The sequence below is a fragment of the Amborella trichopoda genome, chromosome 13, assembly GCF_054954075.1.
Source record: "Amborella trichopoda isolate Santa Cruz 75 chromosome 13, AtrichopodaSantaCruz75HAP2 v2.0, whole genome shotgun sequence".
Classification (NCBI taxonomy): domain Eukaryota; kingdom Viridiplantae; phylum Streptophyta; class Magnoliopsida; order Amborellales; family Amborellaceae; genus Amborella; species Amborella trichopoda.
Genome location: NC_142348.1, coordinates 1,736,521 through 1,755,804, shown reverse-complemented (window position 1 = coordinate 1,755,804; position 19,284 = coordinate 1,736,521). Strand labels below are relative to the sequence as shown.

The 19,284-nt window shown below is 33.7% G+C and overlaps 2 protein-coding genes across 13 annotated transcripts; both read right to left on the bottom strand.

Annotated features, from left to right (window-relative positions):
- Positions 1–1,738: 1,738 nt before the first annotated feature.
- On the bottom strand, positions 1,739–4,335 carry LOC148778933 (agamous-like MADS-box protein AGL15). The gene is made up of 3 exons (XM_088855313.1): positions 4,282–4,335; positions 2,061–2,279; positions 1,739–1,927 (listed from the first exon to the last, which is right to left on the bottom strand). Exons 1-3 carry the CDS (start codon positions 4,333–4,335, stop codon positions 1,739–1,741), a joined length of 462 nt encoding a protein of 153 aa, XP_088711439.1.
- Positions 4,336–9,975: 5,640 nt separating this feature from the next.
- On the bottom strand, positions 9,976–18,015 carry LOC18428298 (RWD domain-containing protein). 12 transcript variants are annotated; one of them, XR_016047876.1, is made up of 7 exons: positions 17,789–18,015; positions 12,843–12,881; positions 12,564–12,701; positions 11,941–12,080; positions 11,684–11,815; positions 10,848–10,989; positions 9,976–10,750 (listed from the first exon to the last, which is right to left on the bottom strand). XR_016047876.1 is itself a non-coding variant. In XM_088856134.1 (7 exons), exons 1-7 carry the CDS (start codon positions 17,993–17,995, stop codon positions 10,699–10,701), a joined length of 855 nt encoding a protein of 284 aa, XP_088712260.1. In that variant the 5' UTR covers positions 17,996–18,015; the 3' UTR covers positions 9,976–10,698. The 12 variants fall into 12 exon arrangements, 9 of the variants coding, with proteins under 9 accessions (XP_088712260.1, XP_088712261.1, XP_088712264.1 ...); XR_016047875.1 differs by having other exon boundaries at positions 10,874–10,989; XM_088856134.1 differs by having other exon boundaries at positions 10,848–10,994.
- Between the last annotated feature and the right edge of the window lie 1,269 nt (positions 18,016–19,284).

The following is a 19,284-nucleotide window of genomic DNA, read 5'->3' as shown; positions in this document are numbered from 1 at the left end:
CCAGGTTAATTTAATTTTTTTTATTCTTTGATTGGATAAATTGGCAAGGCCACAGAGTTTTGCTTTAATCACTCACACCTGTTTGCATGACCCCATATTGTGATATAATGCAACATATGGGACACCCAAATATAGTATTGAAATAGATCATAAAAATAAATTTTATTTATATATGTGTGTATATATAGATATAGAAATACCCATGAATGAACATATGCCGTATTTCATTTATGGGTCATCGCCGTCCAAAGTCCATCAGATGATCACGGTTGACTAATAGTATTTGAATCTTAATATTTTTTATAAATCAATTAATCTTAAATTCTTTTATTGTTTGTCCATCAATGAGGCACACCTAAATAAAATATAAAAAACCATTCAAATAATAAAAACGACCAAACCCCTATGAATGTCTTAAGGGTATTTTTGCTATTTTCTTGGATAATTTTTTTTTTGGTATTTTATCTTTGCACGAGATGGTTAGATGTCTACACGCGCTAAATTTAAGATAAAATAAATTTACAAAAATAGGGTGGGGCCGGTTTTTATTTTTCAAATTTTCATTTATTCTCTTTCTATTTTAAAATTTTTGTCAATGGAAAAAATAGGGTTGCACCGGATGGAGATGATTAAATTAATTCGTGTTAGAAAATCTTACATAGATCAATGCGTGGGATGCCGATTCGCGTCCCATTAACCTAGACTTGGCTGAAGGGCCCATGGCCCAGACTGGGCAAGGTGGGGCCAAGCATATTAGAAAAACAATAAGGAAAAAATAGGGCTGCACCAGCCCTATAATGGTACGGTCGGGCTGCCCAAGACCCTAGTTTTTCAAGGTCGGACCAGGCTGCCAGACCATTGCTGGTCCTACTAATAAGGTCCTAGATGGATCCGGACTTGGGTGGAGCCCAGACCAAGTGAACCATGACCTAACGTGCCAGGTCTAGTATACAAGTCCGGACCCGAAACAAGGATGAATTGAACCTTCAAGTCGGTGGTCCAACGTCCTGATTGCCACCTCTAACCTAAGCCATCCAATGCAAAATCCGACAGGTTCGGTGTCCACATATGATAGGTGCCCAACCATTTCATTTCACATCAGACCGCTTGGATTGTTATATACCTTCTCGTCTCCTCATTATATAGGCAATAGGGGAAATATATAAGTATGAGAGAATCACAATCATTCTTGACAATCGGGAGATCAAGCAGCAAGGATTGTGTCAATTTTCATGCAAAGTTCAAGTAAAATTTTACTAACTTTGAACTATATGAATTCACACTCCCTGACCACCCAAATTCACATTGATGAATAGAGGTGGTAATTTACTTGTGACTAAGGTAAACAATCTTATAATATAAAAACATTGTATTACCCCAGCTTAAATAAATTATATAGTGAGCGAACAATATGAAAATATAGAACTACATCATGAGATCGTGTATTATACTTTGTATAAGCATTCAAGACTCTTACTTAACATCTATTGCCCATGCTTAGATGATGGAATTAACCTTTCCCACAAAAAATGACTCATCCTGAGAGAACCAATCCAAAAACACACATAAAATATCCCATCCAGATACACAGAGTCCATCAAGCCACAACAAACCATGATTTATATAGAGATCTAATAATCGAAACTTGGATAGAATGATGGAGTTTCAAACTTTTGTAGAGAGGAACATCACTAGATCACTTTGATACTTGGGGCAACTAGTGTGGTGTAGTATCACCTTACATCAGCTTGAAAAAGTACTCTTGCCCTCCATAGTTCTTCAAGGCCTGTGGAGGCGGGACCCACGCAAACCCGTGGGCTCCGCCTCTCAGTTGTCCGCACATGAGCTCTGTGGCCCTCATGTCCACCTTAGCCTTGAGTTCGAGCAATGCATTGAGATATTGCTCGAGTTGGTAACCACAAGAGCTCTACAGGTTAGCATCCCACCAAAATTGTTGCTGGCCCATTGGGCCTGAATGGTCTTGTTGGGCCTTTTGGGCTAAAGAAGTCCCCCTTCTTCTCGGCCTCTAATTGGCAATGGAGCTCAGCGTATTCGCATACAAGCCCATGAGTGGGCCCATTTGGCCCTGGGGTGGGCTCGATGGGCCCACCAGTTTGGTGGTGCGTGAAACAATCAAGAACCGAGTCAACACATGGGTGGCCAAAAGTGTAGGCCTTGCTAGCTAGCGAGAACACGATGACTGCCACCTCAGCACCACATAGGATGCAGAGCTCTGAGGCTTTCTTGAATGGTCCAGCTCGGCGTTTAGAGAAACAGACCTAGGGTTCCCAAAATTTGAAATAAATAAATAAAGATTGAATTGAATTTTTAAAAGTGATATCTAACTCTTATCATATTTGTAGTCGTCATATCAAGAATCTGTTGATAACAATACTATACATTAATGCATATAATAACTTTTTTTTAATAAAAAAACTAGTAAAAGGCATGCGCTCCGCACGTATGAGAGTTTTATTTTACAGGTTTTTCTTTTTTTCTTTTATTTTTATTTTTGGGACTGTTAACTTTTATCTCAAAAAGAATATTATTCTTCTTCAATAAAAAAATTTGAGCTTTGATTACGTAGTTGTTAACTGAGGGAGCACACGTTTGTTTCCTCTAGTATTTGAAAAATCATTGATCTGGATCAGCAATTTGACTTATTCCTTGGGAACCATTTAATTAGGTCGCAACTGGCCTAGTTTTGGGTTGTATTTTTTTTTTAATTAACCAATCAGCTGCCTGTCCATCTAAATCGGTCTCCCAGATGGGAGATTCACCTTGATATTTTGGATTTTAAAATAATGATTGGACTGGCAACATTTATGAAATGAGTGTAGAATATTGTCGAAGAATATTAAGAAAATTGTTTGACAAAAAAAAATTAATAAAATAATATCATGATGTTATAATTAATAATGAAAAGACAAGAGATATAATTCATAATGAACTCAATATTTCTATTTATTTTTTATATCAATCTATTTTTATACATTTAAATATAATTATTTTTTTATTGGAAAACGATCCTGTCAGCTCAAAGGTTGATTGTTACAGTATCAACCAACGGTCTAGATTGAATCAAGTCCGATCTGACGGTTACGACCTCATTTTGTATTTGAATTTTTATTTTATTTTTTTATAAGTCCAAATCACTTAAAAGTTAAGCTGTTCATTCTTCTCATCAAGGCGCACTAAAAAAAATATAAAAAATTATAATTCAAAAAATATAAATTGATCAAAATACCCTCGAAAATTTTTGGGGTTATTTTGGTCAATTTATATTTTGTGAATTTTTTTTATTAAATTCTCTTATTTTTAAAAAATAGACAATCAAAATTTTAAGTGATTTAGATTTGTATAAAAAAATAAAAATTCAAATACAAAATGAGGTCGTAACCAATGGATCGGGCCCCGATTCAATCTGGGCTATTGGTTGACACTGCAGCAGTTAGCCAAAGGCTGAAGCAGTTAGCCTATGGCTGAAGCAGTTAGCCTATGGGCTGACAGGATCATTTCCTTTATTTATTATTCATACTATGGCTTAATTATATATCAATATACTTTTTTTGTATTTTTTTGGAACAATTTTTAGACTAGTCAAGACCTGCCGGTTGAACCAATCGGTTTACCGATTAATTAAAACTGGCTTTCAGTCAGTTTTCAAGGCTAGTTTGACTTTTTGAACACCAGATGGAATTATCTTTAGTTACAAGAGACCGGCCGTTTGAGGTGCCAAGAGACTAGCGAAGGAGAAGGTTCAAGCTGCCATGGCATCATTGTTGATGACTGAAAGAGAGCTTCTTCCTTGCATTTTTTGGTGGGAGGAGAATTACTGTGTTTGGTGGGAGGAGAATTACTGTTTAAAGAGAAGGAAGAGGGTACAAATGGGTGAGATAGGAAAAGGGCAAAAAAGTAATAAAAAATATATATGGTGATCAGCCACTATAGATCATGATCCAGCTCCAAGGATCATGCTGTTACTATGGATCATACAATAGTTTCTCATAAATAAAAGAGAGAAAAAGATAACAAAAGAAGCCAAATAATTTAAAGAAATATGTACAATAAGATTATTTATTTTTTGTACAAAGAAGTCACAATTATGATTGACCTTTAGATTTAAAATTGGGTGGTTGAGGATGTGTTATAGTTTAGACACAAAATCTCAAACAAAATTTATCGAATGTTGTGACACACTCTCATTTATTGAATTTTAGATTCACAGGTTAAAAGTGATTGTGACCTCTTTATATCAGAAATGAAATAGGAGGTGAGAACCTGGCGTGCTTCTCGGTCGTCAATCTTTTTTATTTCGATTTTGCACCGCCCCATTTCCAGCCTGCTCACCGTAACATAACACTGCAAGAGTGAGAGAGAGATAACAGATAGATAAAAGAGAGAGATGGTAAAATAGTGGGAAATATCTGTTTTTGGCAATAGAAATGAAAACTTGTTTGTTATATATTTTGTAATGAAGGATGGCCATTACAATTGGCTATTCAAATCTTTTGACACTGTATCTTGTTAATTATTAGTGGCAAATTTATTTTGTAACATACAATCAGGATCTTACAGCTTGTCTTTTTATCCACAGGAGTTATTTAGAATGAAAATTTTTATTAAAAATAAGCCAATTTTAATAAAAAATCTCGATTTAATAAATCTTGTAACATTCATATAAGAACCTGCCCTATTTTGAGTGATTCTTTATAAATCTTTTAATATTCACTCTTTAGAAACTTGCATATTTTGAGTGATTTAGTTTCCTTTAATCTTCGACAAATCTTATAACATAGATAGGTAAAATATTAAAAAAAATACACAAAACTCTGTCTATATTCTCATCCTACTTTCTCTCTCTACTTTCTCACCCTTCTTTCTCTCTCTACTGTCTCAGTGACCGGGACAATCGAATGGCATTTCCACCATCCGATCTCTTTAAGACGCTTTTGCTGCAAGCAAGGCTGTCTGATTCCTCGCCTCCATGGCATTGGACGGCCCGGATCTCATTCACACACACCACAACCACATGCCTCAGCAAGTTTCCGTTTAATATACGACGTTTTCAAAAAAATATCTGATTTTTCAAAATCCATTAAGAACTTCAAGTTTTTCAAAAGATCTTGAAAGAATCGTGTTTTTTAATAGAACCTTTATAAATATGTATTTTATTTAAAAACAAAAATATTTCAAAAAAATTTATTTCCTTTAAATTTATTTATTCATTAACATAATATTATTGAATTTTGATTTAAAGATAATCACATTAATAATAACAATAAATTAATAATATTGATTTACTAAAAAATTCTATCAAAAATTTCACCAATAAACTCCCTTGAAAAAAGTGTATGAAAAATACAAGCAATGTATTTCCAAAAAAGTAAGATATCAAAATAATCCTATATCTCACAATAGTATGTAGAGTTAAAAAGAGAGTAACTCAATAAAAAATCCCTTCTTTTTGTTTTTCTCTTAAAACCTAAAGTGTCCTAATAAAGAGCAAGGGAGGGATTTAATGATACTAAAGATTTAGGCAGTTAGGAATTCATTATGAGATTTGACTTTTCTTTAGCATTTTGATGCTTTCTTTGTCCATAGAGAAGTTAGATTATTTTCATTTTTTATTTCATTGGTGTATATAACATAGCATTTTGAATGGACCACTATTTTATGTATTTAGATGTTTGTGTTTTATTTTAGTTAACTACAATCCCATACTTACTGTCTTTTTTATTTTTTTATGAACACTAATCCTATACCTTGATATACAGTTCTTGTTATTTACTCATGTAGTTCTTGCTTTTAGTATTGTCGTCGTTGTTGTTTCATTTTATACCCCCAATAAATCTATTATATGTTTTGTGTTGTAACAACATAGTAAGCATTGTTGGATTTATTGAGAGCTTTGGCCAAAAATTATTCATTATTACTCTAAAACCGCATTTCTACAAAATGTGGTCCCAAGGTATAAAGCATCCATCTTAAAGATGGATGCAATAGGTAGTCTATCTAAAAACAATTGAAATTAACGGTCCAAATATTTTCTTAATAGAATTATTATTTTTAATTTTTAAAATTTATTTTATTTATTCATACTCATGATCTCCATGTTAGGGATTACATGTCCTTAAAAATCCATCATCATCATTTTAGCATTTTATTAATTAATTGGGGTCAGCTACATAACTTCTGGTTGTCCATCCTGGTTATCCTTAGTGAGGACATGTCCTTAAAAATTAAGCCCAAAAAACCCATCTCAAAAATAGATTTTTAATAGGTGACTCATTTTTGCATGGACTCAAAAAAACTGTGTCCTAAAATTATTATTCAATGGTTTTAATGTATCTATTGTGAGCGAAAGCTCTAAACCCAATGGGTTGATTTTTTACAAATAAAGTATGAGAAATAAAACATGAAACACGTACCACAAAAATACAAATATTTACGTCGTTCACCCAAAAAGGGCTACATCCACTGGTACCGCAAACTGAAATCCACTATGTCAATGAAAGTTATATCAAAGACTTTCGAACGAAGAGTTACTTCTCTAACTTCGACAAAAACCCAAGTTGGGGCAACCATTAACCATTAATAACATCACCAGATAAAGACACGAGCACAATGACTTCTCTCTAACTAAAAGGAAAAACAACCCAAAATCTCCAAAAAAACCGCTTATCTACAAGAAACAAGCCTTTCAATATTGAGGAGTCTACAAAATACATCATGACAATATTTCTCTCTATAGTAAACTCTCTTTTCTCTATACATAAGAAACTTCTTATAGATCTTATATATATCTCAAAACCAAAAGATATATCCAAGAGTCTTAATCTTTTTGGATTTCTATTTTCTTTACAAAACTTATCAAATATCAACATCAATATCACATAATAAGGAAATATCTCAATTACACATGATATGGGAATATCTCAATCCCACATATTTCCTTATGTGGGTGATTTTGGATAGCACCAAATTCAACAATATCTATACAGTAATCGCAAATTATAATCATACTTGTGTCATTTTTACATATCCAAGATACTCTGCTTTTTTTAGCCAAGTTTGAAATATTCGTGATTCTATAACTTACCTTATTTTTGGGTAATTTGTATTTTTTACATGATTTTTTCTTCTGACTTTTTAAAATAAAATCGATCTATTACCAATGTTTCGATATGCCGATATATTATTCTCCGACTTGTTAACTATGCTTGTAACATATAATTAAGAGCTTCATTAAAAAATCCAAAAAGGCCTTAAATTTTTATTACCACAGCATGTTAGAGAGAGAAATTCAGCTGAATCACTACACATTCCCCCTTTTATTTCTAAGAATAAAATCAATTGACTTACCAACATAACCATCATCATCATCGTCAAGGTCTTTTTCCCAACTGATTGAGATCAGCTATACGAATCTTAACTCGTTATTCTTATGAACATAACCAAAAAAAAAATTTAAAAAAAACAAATCAAGCAAAACCTACCAAATTTAAAATTCTCAATTCATAGAATAACGCAATATAGGAAACCAATAAGGAATCACAAGCTCAAAAAACTTGGAAGACAACAAAAAAAAAAAAAGCAAATCAGGCAAAACCGACCAATTTTAAAATCCCAATTCATAGAATAAGGCAAGAGAGGAAAACAAAAACAAATCCCATGCTCAAAAGAATTAGAGCAAGAAAAATAGATATAACAAAGTAAATCAATTTGAATATGACAACTCATAGAACAAGGCAAGAGAGGAAAATAAAATCAAATCCCAAGCTCAAACAATATTATAACAGCAAAATAATTATCTCAATTTATAGAATATGGCAAGAGAGGAATATATATATATATATATATATATATATATATATATATATATATATATATATATATATATATATATATATATATATATATATATATATATATATATATATATATATATAGGTACGGTTTGAATAGAGCATGGGCTTTAAACAATCAAATTAAAACCTACCTTTAAATGGTGTCGAGAAATGTGATTTCAATATTGGATATCTTTTTGATAGCCTTAAAATATATTTCCATCTTTATTTATAAATTTTAAAACTTAAAAAATAGTATACATCGAGAGATCTATAAAAACTTGAAAATCTTGAAAATTGACGGCTAAAAAATCTGTTACAAAATACACTATTTCGAAAGTTGAAATCTATTTTTTTCTCATGTCCATGCATTTTGATGTCGAGATGATCAATGTAAGGATGTTTGAATATCAAAACTACCTTTTCTAGTGAAATTTTTGAAATAGGCTCAAATGTAATTCTTTAGAGCCTCCACTCTATATAAACTGTTCCCTATATATATCATCCACCCAAACCATGGTTACATCAAAATCTAAGCTAAATATGGCCCGCAGATTATAGTGGTAAGCCCTAATCCATTGCTTGCGAAAATGCCTCAATAAACACATACAAACAATTTATTTAAAAAAACGGAGGAAATTTAAAAAAAACAAAGGAGGAAAAGGGAAACAAGCCTTTGAAATCCTCCAAACCAAAAAACACATTCCCATGCTTGGTGGAAAGGTGACGAGAGAGAGAAACCGACAAGGAAAAATCAGAAATATGTCACTTGCACAATTATTTTGGGAGACCGGGGGTAGGGTTCCCGGTTTCCCTCCCTCGATAATAGGGTGTTTTTTACACCATCCAATTGCATGAACAGTGTAGATCCCAGTGCCCGCCCAATATCAGGTGGAGGCTCAAAAATTTTCCATAATAAATATTGTGATATTCACTCTCTCATAACATGTCTATTTTGAGTGATTTAATTTTTTAAATCTTTTAAAATCTTGATCTGGCAAATCTTATAATATTCACTCTTTAAAAACCTACCTATAGGTTATATATATATATATATAAATATATATATATATATATATATAAAGAGAGAGAGAGAGAGGAATCATCTACAAAACGCTTATGGGTGAAATTCTACAATACTTCACTTACACGTCATCACCGTCCAAAATTCATCGCACAATCACAATTACCTGATAGCATTTGAATTTTTACAATTATTATACTAATCAAATTTATCTAAATTTGGGACGTGTATACATATGACCAAGTTACACCAAAATAAAATATTAAAACAATAATAGTCATAAAATAAAATGATAAAATTACTCCTAAAACTTTATAAAGGTATTTTTGTAATTTTTACCATGCTAATTATTTGTTTTATATTTTATTCATGTGCATCTCACTAAGACGCACTCACCTACAAAATTTTAAATCCTTGTGATATGTAAAAAAACGTTAAAATTCAAACACTATTAGACATTTGTGACCATGTGATAAACTTTAAATGATGATAACGTTGTAGGTAAAATATGGTTGAACTTCACTTATAAAAGTTTTGTAGTTTTTTCCATATATATATATATATATATATATATATATATATAACATCTACAAAATGCCTATAGGTGTAGCTCTATATCACCTACCTCATCACCGTCTAAAGTTCATCACATAGTCACAGTTATCCGGTAATATTTGAATTTATATATATATATATATATATATATATATATATATATATATATATATATATATATATATATATATATATATATATATATATATATAGCCAAGCCTACCTCCGAGCCTCTGAAGAACCATCCATCGTGCACACTATTTGAAAAAATAATAATAATAAAGAAAATTTGACTTCCTTATTTATACAAATTAAGTGATTTCACTTCATAATGTCATTATAAAATATAAAGACATTTTATATCAAAAATACTCAAGTATAATTGAGTTCACAATAAAAACTGCCAAATAACTTTCCCATGACAATTTCTTGCGTGCACTAGAAATAAGAGAATCCAAATCGATAACTCAAAACACGTGCAGAGCACATACCCTTCGCTAGTATCACCTCATTTCTATGCAGATTTGATAGTTTTTTGCAAAACAGTAAGTATGAACAACCTGTTTATATATGACCAGCCATATTAATTCTAATATTCAGTGGTTGAGATTCACAGAAGCAATCTCTGTCCACAATCCCGACAGTCCATCAAAACACATCTGATGACATCAAAAGCTTATACCAATAGTTGAAGCTTATGCAAAAATGTCGATCCACAAGGATCGTGAATACTTTCAATCAACGGAATTCAATTCGTTTCTTATCCACTGTCTTCCATTCATCTTCGGGCTCGACTTTTGGGCTCTATGAGCTCTGTTCTTTCTCTCGCCGGACTTTGCAGTATTCATGAATCCCCATTAAGCTCGTCCCTTGTAAGCGCGACTATTTGAGCTCTATTCTTCCTTCTCTCGCTAGAATTCACATTTTCCATGAACCCACCATCCACATTTGCGCCAGGCCCATCAGGCTTGTCACCTGATACCCGGGCTTTTTGATCTCTACCCTTCCTTCTCTGACTGGAATTCACATTTTCCACTGATCCACCAGCCATACTAGAGCCAGGTGTGTTAGAATCGTCACCTGACCTAGTAAGAAAGTTGCTTGCTTCCACTTTTTGATCGCTCAATCCCGTTCTTGAGCTGTTTAAGTTGGTCGTTTCAGGCAGAAAAATACCAGGCTGCAAAACATCAATCTTTTTGGGTTCGATGAGGCCCCCATTCTCCCGCTGGACTCTCACCGTCGCCTCAAATTTCTCTCTCTTGATGGTTTCTATGTCAGATAAGAGGACCTCCTCTTCGACGACATTGGTTTCATCCGGTGGCTGGTTTGAGACAATTCATGAGACCCTTGAATTACATTCTGAAACACCTTAGACTAGCCTTTCTCTCTCTCTCTCACACACACACACATACACTCACCACACATACAGATTGGAAATATGTACCAATTGAGACGATCCAGGTCTAAGCAAGTCAAGGACGTGCTCGATATCTTTCGCATGAATCACCTTGCGACATACAGGACAATTCCCCACATTGTGAGTTTCAGCTGCAAGTGGTTCTGAGCTGCCACCCAAAGTTTGATCGGTCAGATATGAACCAAGGTGTTCCAATCCAATTTTAACTCTTTAGCATGACACAAGAAAGGGAGAAATGTGGCCTCTAATAAAACACACAGATATTTTAGATTCAGATGCTAAATGTCTGATACAATTGTAGATTATCCAAAGTCCAAAATAGAGGATATGATGAAACATCAGAAGAAGATCCAAGTAAACGACCACAAATTTTGTTGCTCGATAGTTAAGAGAATAAAGAGGCAGTCTCAGGAAACAACGGTATGTTCATTTGGCATGAAGTTAATTTCAATAGTGCAATATGTAAAAGTACCAAGTTATTTTGAATAAAAACATCATTAACATAATTGAACACGAAAGAAAACGGGAAATTTATCGAAGTACCCATGAGAGATGCATTATTCAACATTTAACACATTTGTTATCGAAGTACCCATGAGAGATGCATTATTCAACATTTTACACATTTGCAACTATTCCAACTTATGGTCATGTGTCTTTTAATTGGTACTTTCAAATTAAAATCAAATGATATTGATAAAATGCCAAATAGTTCATTTCCCACGGGCATTTTGCTAAATAGTTCATTTATAAAGCTAAGCCCCCAAATACGAGACACTAGTGCAAGTTAATGAGTATATGAATTAATTATTCAGCTGAACATGCAATTACAAGTACCGTTCTCCTGAAGCATTTCCCTCTCCCTCCAAATCTATAGAAAGAGAAGAAGATGTCTGTGAGAAGTCACTTGACAAGATTCTGGTTCTGTCTTCCTCTTGCAGCCACTTCCACCACCTAATAATGCATTGCCTGCAAGATTGAAATAAATTTTGGGATTAAGATTAAAATTCTACACTTATCAAGTAATAAGCGGATCCCCAATACCAATAAAATAAATAAATGAACAAATTAGAAATCATATATAAGAATAGCACCTGTGAAAGCAGTGATAACAAGACATCAGCTTCATGAAGGGAACACAATGTTCTTCTCTAACTTCAGTAACCAAAGGATACAAACACAATGGACAGTTTCCATCTGGGTGGTTCATGTTAGACAAAGTCTCCACTGCTTCCTGAAAGTATTTTCACATCAGTTACTATGAGATTCCATGGAAGTAAGTTTGAATGGTGAAGGTTGCACATTTAACATAGGGAATATACACTATAAAGCAATGGACTATGGAAAAACCATAGTAAATACATGGATATGGATGGCGATGGAGTGAGAATGGGACCCACCAGAATAGGACCTCAACAGCTCTGGTCAGTCATGCTCTCTCCATCTGCTGTCCATCATTTTCAATGGGCAAATGATGATGACCTAAGTACTTGGATTATATTATACTTATCCTTAAAAGTGAATCCATCTACACAAGATCAGGATATTATGCTTCCAACATAATATTCGACATGCAAATTCATAGGTTTATAAGCACCACATCAGGGGATTGCAAAGAGGAAACGAACGAGTATGATATTATTAACTTCTTATATATGATACGGTCCCAAATGAGCAGAAGCTCAGAAAGTTTTGGATGATAGGGAGAAAAGCAGACCTCACAAACCATTACAAGCATTGGATATGATGCGAGCTCATTTGCCTGTTCTTGTACAGTTGCAATTAAATGTGCGCGCCTATTCTCATCAAGACCTTTTGAATCTATTACATCAATGGTAGGTGGTTCGTATGGATACTGCCATAAACATATTAATTATTGTTACAACATTGAATGGCCATGAGAAAGGATTGAGGGGGTTGGAAGTAATATAAGATACAAATGATGATAATATAGATAGATCAGCAACTGCTTCCACATATATTTGCTTCTCTGTACCTGACCACTAACCCGAATGCAAAGTATAGCCTCTACAAACTGCAAAGACAACCACAACATCGAAGATGATCAACATATAGATAAAAAGAATAAGAATTTCCCAAAGATGGGAAATACAAAGTAAACTAATGATGTAGATCTACTCAGGGGTGGTCAGGTCTGTAGTTCCATGGTTACGGGCAGTTTAGGAAATGTCCAACAGTTGATTAAAATAATTAATAAATTAGGGTAAATTAAGTATAGGATAATACTATCTTTTTTTAAGAATTATTACTTGATAATTTCAAATGTTTTTTAGAGATAGGATTTCTATCTTTAGTCAATGCTTTAAGGTTTTTATGCGGCTTGGGGTCCTACAATATACGGGAACTCAATGAGGTCTTTAAAAGCATTTAGAGTTAGGTTTGGAGTCTATGCCTAAAAATACAATGACAAATTTGATTTAATATAAGACAGAACCCATTCGGTTGCTTCTATGTTCCTCTCTTCTCTCTTCCTAGTTTTCATATCAAGGTTCTGATCACCAAGAAATATTGCAATTGCAGGAAGGAGAGGAAGCAATGAATGGGCCCATGGAGGAATCCCCTAGAAGGAGGAAGAGATCCAAGAAATTGGTGCCAATTGACGCAACATATGCTGCACCAACCAGAATTCGATCATGAATATTGATACGATTCAGAGGGGTCTCGGCGAACTAATGTGAACCCCTTTCATCACCAAGCTCTGTGAGCAGAGCCAGAAGAAGACTCAAAGACGGGATGATCCAAGTCCTACAGCATGCTCAAGACCTTGGGGGGGAGGAGGGATGGTCATTCTTATCCTTGACATCCATGATGAGAACTGTTGTCAATTTGGACACTCATCCTCGATCAAGAAGATGCAAACAAGGACTTAGTTGAGGGTAAGTTCATTTTTGATGCACAGATGAATTTATGTTACAAAGGGATTGAAATTCTACCATATCAGTACAAAAGATCCTTTTATGAAGGAAAATCCCTTTCAATCAATTGTGACTCTTGTTTCTGAAGGAGGTTATTCACGTGTAGAGATCTAAGAGAGACAGACGGAAGGTGGGATCACCAACTACCAAAACTAAAGTCTAAGATGCAGATGAAGCAGAATGCAAGTGTGGTGAAGGTCTCTCAAACTCGAGGACGTGTTCTCTTCAAACGGGGGGAAACTGATGTAGATTGGGTTAGGGGTACTTTGGTTCTTAGTTATTTACGGATTTTAAGGGAAGTTTAGCAAATGTTTAATAGTTAACTCAAACAATCAATAAATAAGTTAGCGACAAATTGTTCCTTTTATTTAAGAATTGATACTTGATGAGTTTTAGTATGTTTTCTATATAGGATTCTTATCTATAAAATGCTTTGAGGTTTTTACATGGCTTTTGGTCCTCCAATGTATTCAAACATGGTCAGCTTGTTAGGAGCATCCAGACCTAGGTTTGAAGTCCATATAGTCTTTTATGTTGCCTGACAGTATATGACAATTATGTGTTTCTTTTTTTTGCCTTATTGGACATTATTGCTGTTTGATGATTTGATTATTAGAACAATACAAATTTTGAAGGTTTGAATATATTGAAAAATATGTAAAAAAATGGTTATGAGGATGGGAAAGCTTGGTGCAAAGATGGCATAAAAAGGAAAATCCATGGCAGAGAAACTCTACCCGGCAAAAAAGCGCTCAATCTGCCACAAACCAATAGACTATAAAATTGCACATTTTTAGAATCTCTCATAGACCAGGACGATTACTTTTGCAACTTGCACATGAAAAATTTCAAACAGGCCACTTTTCAGAAGTCTGTTTGAAGGGAATGTGACTTGGTTAACTTATATATCACTAACTGCTTTGTGACAATCAATATCGACCGCATATCGAAAACGTAGGCAACTATAGTTGACAAGAAATTTAATCAACACAAAAACACCTCAAGCTGCATCGAAGATGTCACAAATAAAAATTCAAGAGAGAGAAATTTGACCCCAATGCATATGAACTATTATTGTCTCTATGCCCCAACAAGCCATGGAACCTGCCTCCGCAGCACCTTCCAAAATCACATGGGATAAAGTAACATATTTTTCCTCTTTAAATGCGAGTCTTGATAGTGCTAGTTATTCTCCATCCGTAATGCCTGTTATTCTCACAATGTCCTTCTAACAACATTAGCTAGTTCCTCTCTGCAACAAGGGATCCAAAGAAGGAACAGAGAATATTCAGGCTGAATTAGAGGGGACTCTTTATTCTTCCTTTCTAGGATAGCAGGCCCCGTTGAGCCAGAAAAGGCCATGAGAAATAGCTTAACAAGCCCTGTGAATTCGCCTGACACCTATTGGACCTGGATTCTTAGATGAGCCACCGTCAGAGTTAAGTTTCACATAGCCCATCACGGCAACTCGTGACACCAAGATATATATATATATATATATATATATATATATAAAACTTACAGACATCCATCACCTCCACTTTGGAATTAGGTGTCAATTTTTATATACCACAAATACTTCCTTGAAAATGGCCCAACTTTGGAATTAGGTGTCAATTTTTATATACCACAAATACTTCCTTGAAAATGGCCCAAGTTTTCATAGAGTCTCTAATGTGTTCTCTCAACAACTCCATACTCGTGTGTGCCACTGAAAAATGCATAGTATCAAATGCCCAAAAAGATCAACAGGTGAGAAATAGACCATCTTGATCAACCTCTCATTTAGAATGCAACAAAAGGTCAACAGTTAGGTAACACACATACCATCAAAAATAAGTCTTATGTTTTGGCATTCTATGACCTACAGATGAAAGGACACCACAGAAGAAGGTGGTTAAATCTTCTTGGCCTCACTAGATATGAAGCACATGTTTAGAGTTTGGCATTAATGGTTTTGGAGGTGGTATTTTTTATTGACCTTATACAAGGTTACCAACATCGCAAGACCCTGGAGCACAAAAGGACAACATCCCCCGGATTAGGTGGTCTAGAGATATCAGATGTTTTCAGTTTGAATGACCATGGTGAACAATATGAGCAAGAACTGTATTGTAGTGATGTATTTCAACAATATATAATCGTGCCTTATGCATGGGAGGAACTCCCCAAGCAAACTCCCTCAACAAACACCATTCATATACTTCTATCTCCTCCAAATTCATCAAAATATTGGGCATCAGGCCACTCCCATTCCCATGATTTCACTAAATGATGTTAAGGTGGAAGGCATGGAACAGTCCGTCCATAATTGCCAATCAAATAAAAAACTCTAAGTCCACAATCTCACTACCCTCATATCCCCAAACTGGAATCCTATTTCATTCTTATGCTCCATGAGAATATCATTTCAATATTTTTGGTAATCTTTTCATTCATACCTTAATATGAAACTCTCCACTATTTCCTATATCAATCATCCCTACCTTCTATTACCCAACCATGGAGCCCATGTCGGCTTTCCACACTTCGAGTACCACAAGGAAACTAGTAATCTACTTTAAAACTAGATAGTTTAAATTTTAAAGTATTCGTCTTCAATGAAAGCACTGATATTGTAGTGGTCAGCAAAGGAACCTGCAATTCTCTAGCATTATGCACCATTTTAGCAAATATCAAACTAGTCTACATTTTTTCTAGCAATAGACTATTCTACAATTGTAAGTTTATATCCTAATTAGTGTCTCACTTTTCATGAACGGTACAGGTTCTTGATGAGTTCAAGAGTCCATAATTTATTCAGTTTTCTTCTTCAATAACCAGTGTTCAAAACTCAAACAAAGACTCAGCAAGCTGCTGAGTCTAGACCCAAAACCATGAACCAGCCAAGACTCGCCAGTTGCATGATTCTAGCACTAATTTTTCTGGCACTTGGCCATCTCCATCAGACTCAGCTGAGTTTAGTTGCCTGAATCAGGCTCAGGACCCTAGCTAGTCCCAACATTAGCCCTTGCGTTCAAACATTGTCAGTAACTAGATTTCATTAAACACTAAGAAAAGTATTTACTAATTGCATTAATACACAAGACACAACCTTAGCGTAGTTCTCTATTAGGAATGAGTCGATCACCAAAACTTTTTTATGACAAAGAAAATTTGTGATTTGAAAATAACAAATTTGGGCTTTCAGAAAATCAATGGGGGCTGATCCAATAATATGGGTAAGAGTATTCCATTAATAAATAACAATAATAATAATAACAACAACACCAACAGCAACAATAACAAGAAGAAGAAGAAGAAGAAGAACAATAATAATAATAATAATAATAATAATTTATTAATAACAATATACTAACAATAAAAATAACAGTTCTTGATTTGACATATCATTAGTAATACTAATTATAATAAGATTTCCAGGAAATTGTCTTTGTGAATGATAACCATGAAAGTTTTAATACTTCAATCAAAGATTTTTAAGCTTAAAAAATTGGGGAAAATAAGAATCAAAATGTTATATTGTAGAGAAAAAAATTTGATAATTCTAATTATTCTTTTTGTGCTTTTGTTGAGGATTCCCAACTCCATTAATTATTCAAAAACCATAATTTCAGTCTATATCATAAGTGGGAACATCAAGAGAAACAGACAGACAGACAGATTAAAAATCAAGACATTTAAAAAAACACATTTTTTATTAAAATACTGCGAGTTGTCCAAAAAAGGAAGAAAATAGAGGAACAAGAAAAGCAGTCCGCAAAAATAACTTACACGCAAAAAAAAAAAATTAAGCAAAATTTTGAAAACCCTGGACCTATAGAAATATGGACCATCAATAATCATTGAAAAATCACGAAAGAAAACAATCACGAAAAAATTCCATTCTCATCGAATATATCATCAGAATCTGAGAAGAAGAAAACAAGTAAAATTACTCTTGAATTGTAAGTTCATGCTTTGGAAAAAACAGCAACAAAAAAATTGAACTTGAGATGAATCCCACCTGTTGAGAGAGATCGTCAGCCGTTCGAGGCCTTATGTGAACGGTGATGCAGGTGGGTAACTCCTGGACCATCAGACAATCAGGGCCGTACACTGACTGGACGGCTTCGATCTCGGCACGTAGCTCTCCCTCCATTGTTAAGGCACTGAGAGAGCTTGCGAGCTCCTCCCCCAAATTGAATGTTTTATTTAAGAACAATTGTTTCATGCGGGCCGGACCGCATTTCTACGATATGCGGTCTAAAGGTGTAAAGTATCTATTTTAAAGATGGATGTGAATAGGTCGTCCATCTAAATACAATTATACCTAATGGTTCAAGAAGAATGATTTAATAGGATTTTTTCCTAATCATATGTTTTTTTAAGTATTTTTGTCAAATTTAACGGTAATCTTTTAAGATCCTACACAAAAATGGGAGAAGGTCTTATAGGATTATTACTCATAATCCAAAATAAAAAATAATAATTATATTAAGAAAACATTTAGACCATAAGTAACCTCTCCCACCTATATATATAGACCTCAAATGATCACCATTAAATTTAGCATAGATCTCTAAAAAAGTCAAGTCTTTATAAGACTTAATGACTATTACTTTACTTTTTTAGAGATATGTGACAAAATACTTTGACTTTTTTAGAGATTTGTGTCAAATTTAATGGTGATCATTTAAGGTCATATACACATGGTTAGGGGAGGGTCCTATAGGATCATTATTTATGGTCCAAATGTTTTCTTGATATAATTATTATTTTTTATTTTAAATTTTTATTTTATTTGTCATATTAATGATTTCCATTATATATTCTCTTAAAATTAAGATCAAATTATATTTAAAAATTAAAAAAATTATATAAATATCCGTTTTAGTTTTCGTTATTACTAAAATACCAAATATTTTTTGTTATTTAGACTGCATAATAATTTTTTAAAAAAAGACAAAACTATCTATTTTTTATTTTTAAAAAACTGAAATCAAACCAATTTTAATTTTTAAAATAACAAAAAAAAATTCTCTTTCTCATCAGTCATCTATGTATTCTCTTTCAACCTTTTTTTCCCTCTCTCTAAACGCCATATGTGATGATCTCTCTCTTTATAACTAGCTGATAATATCGTTTTCGATGTGTTGCGTCCAGTGTTTAAAAAAACGTCGAGTCGAATCGAACTCGCCCGGTTCAACTCGGTAATCGCCATGGACGGTTCGAATTGGTGAAAAAACGAGAATCGTCCGGTTCTAGAGAGAACCGGACTATTCTGCACAATGACTCGCCGATTCACTGTACGGAATCGGCGAGTCCGTACAGTGAATCGCGAGTCCCGTACGGAAGAACAGAATTTTTTTTTTTTTTTTTTTTGTTTGTTTGTAATCTATGATAGATTTTTTTGTAATACTTGATCGCTTTTTTTGTAATCCACGATCGAATTGTTTTTTTTTTTTTTTTGTAATCCATGATCGAATTTTTTTTTTTTTTTTTTTTTTTTGTAACCCATGA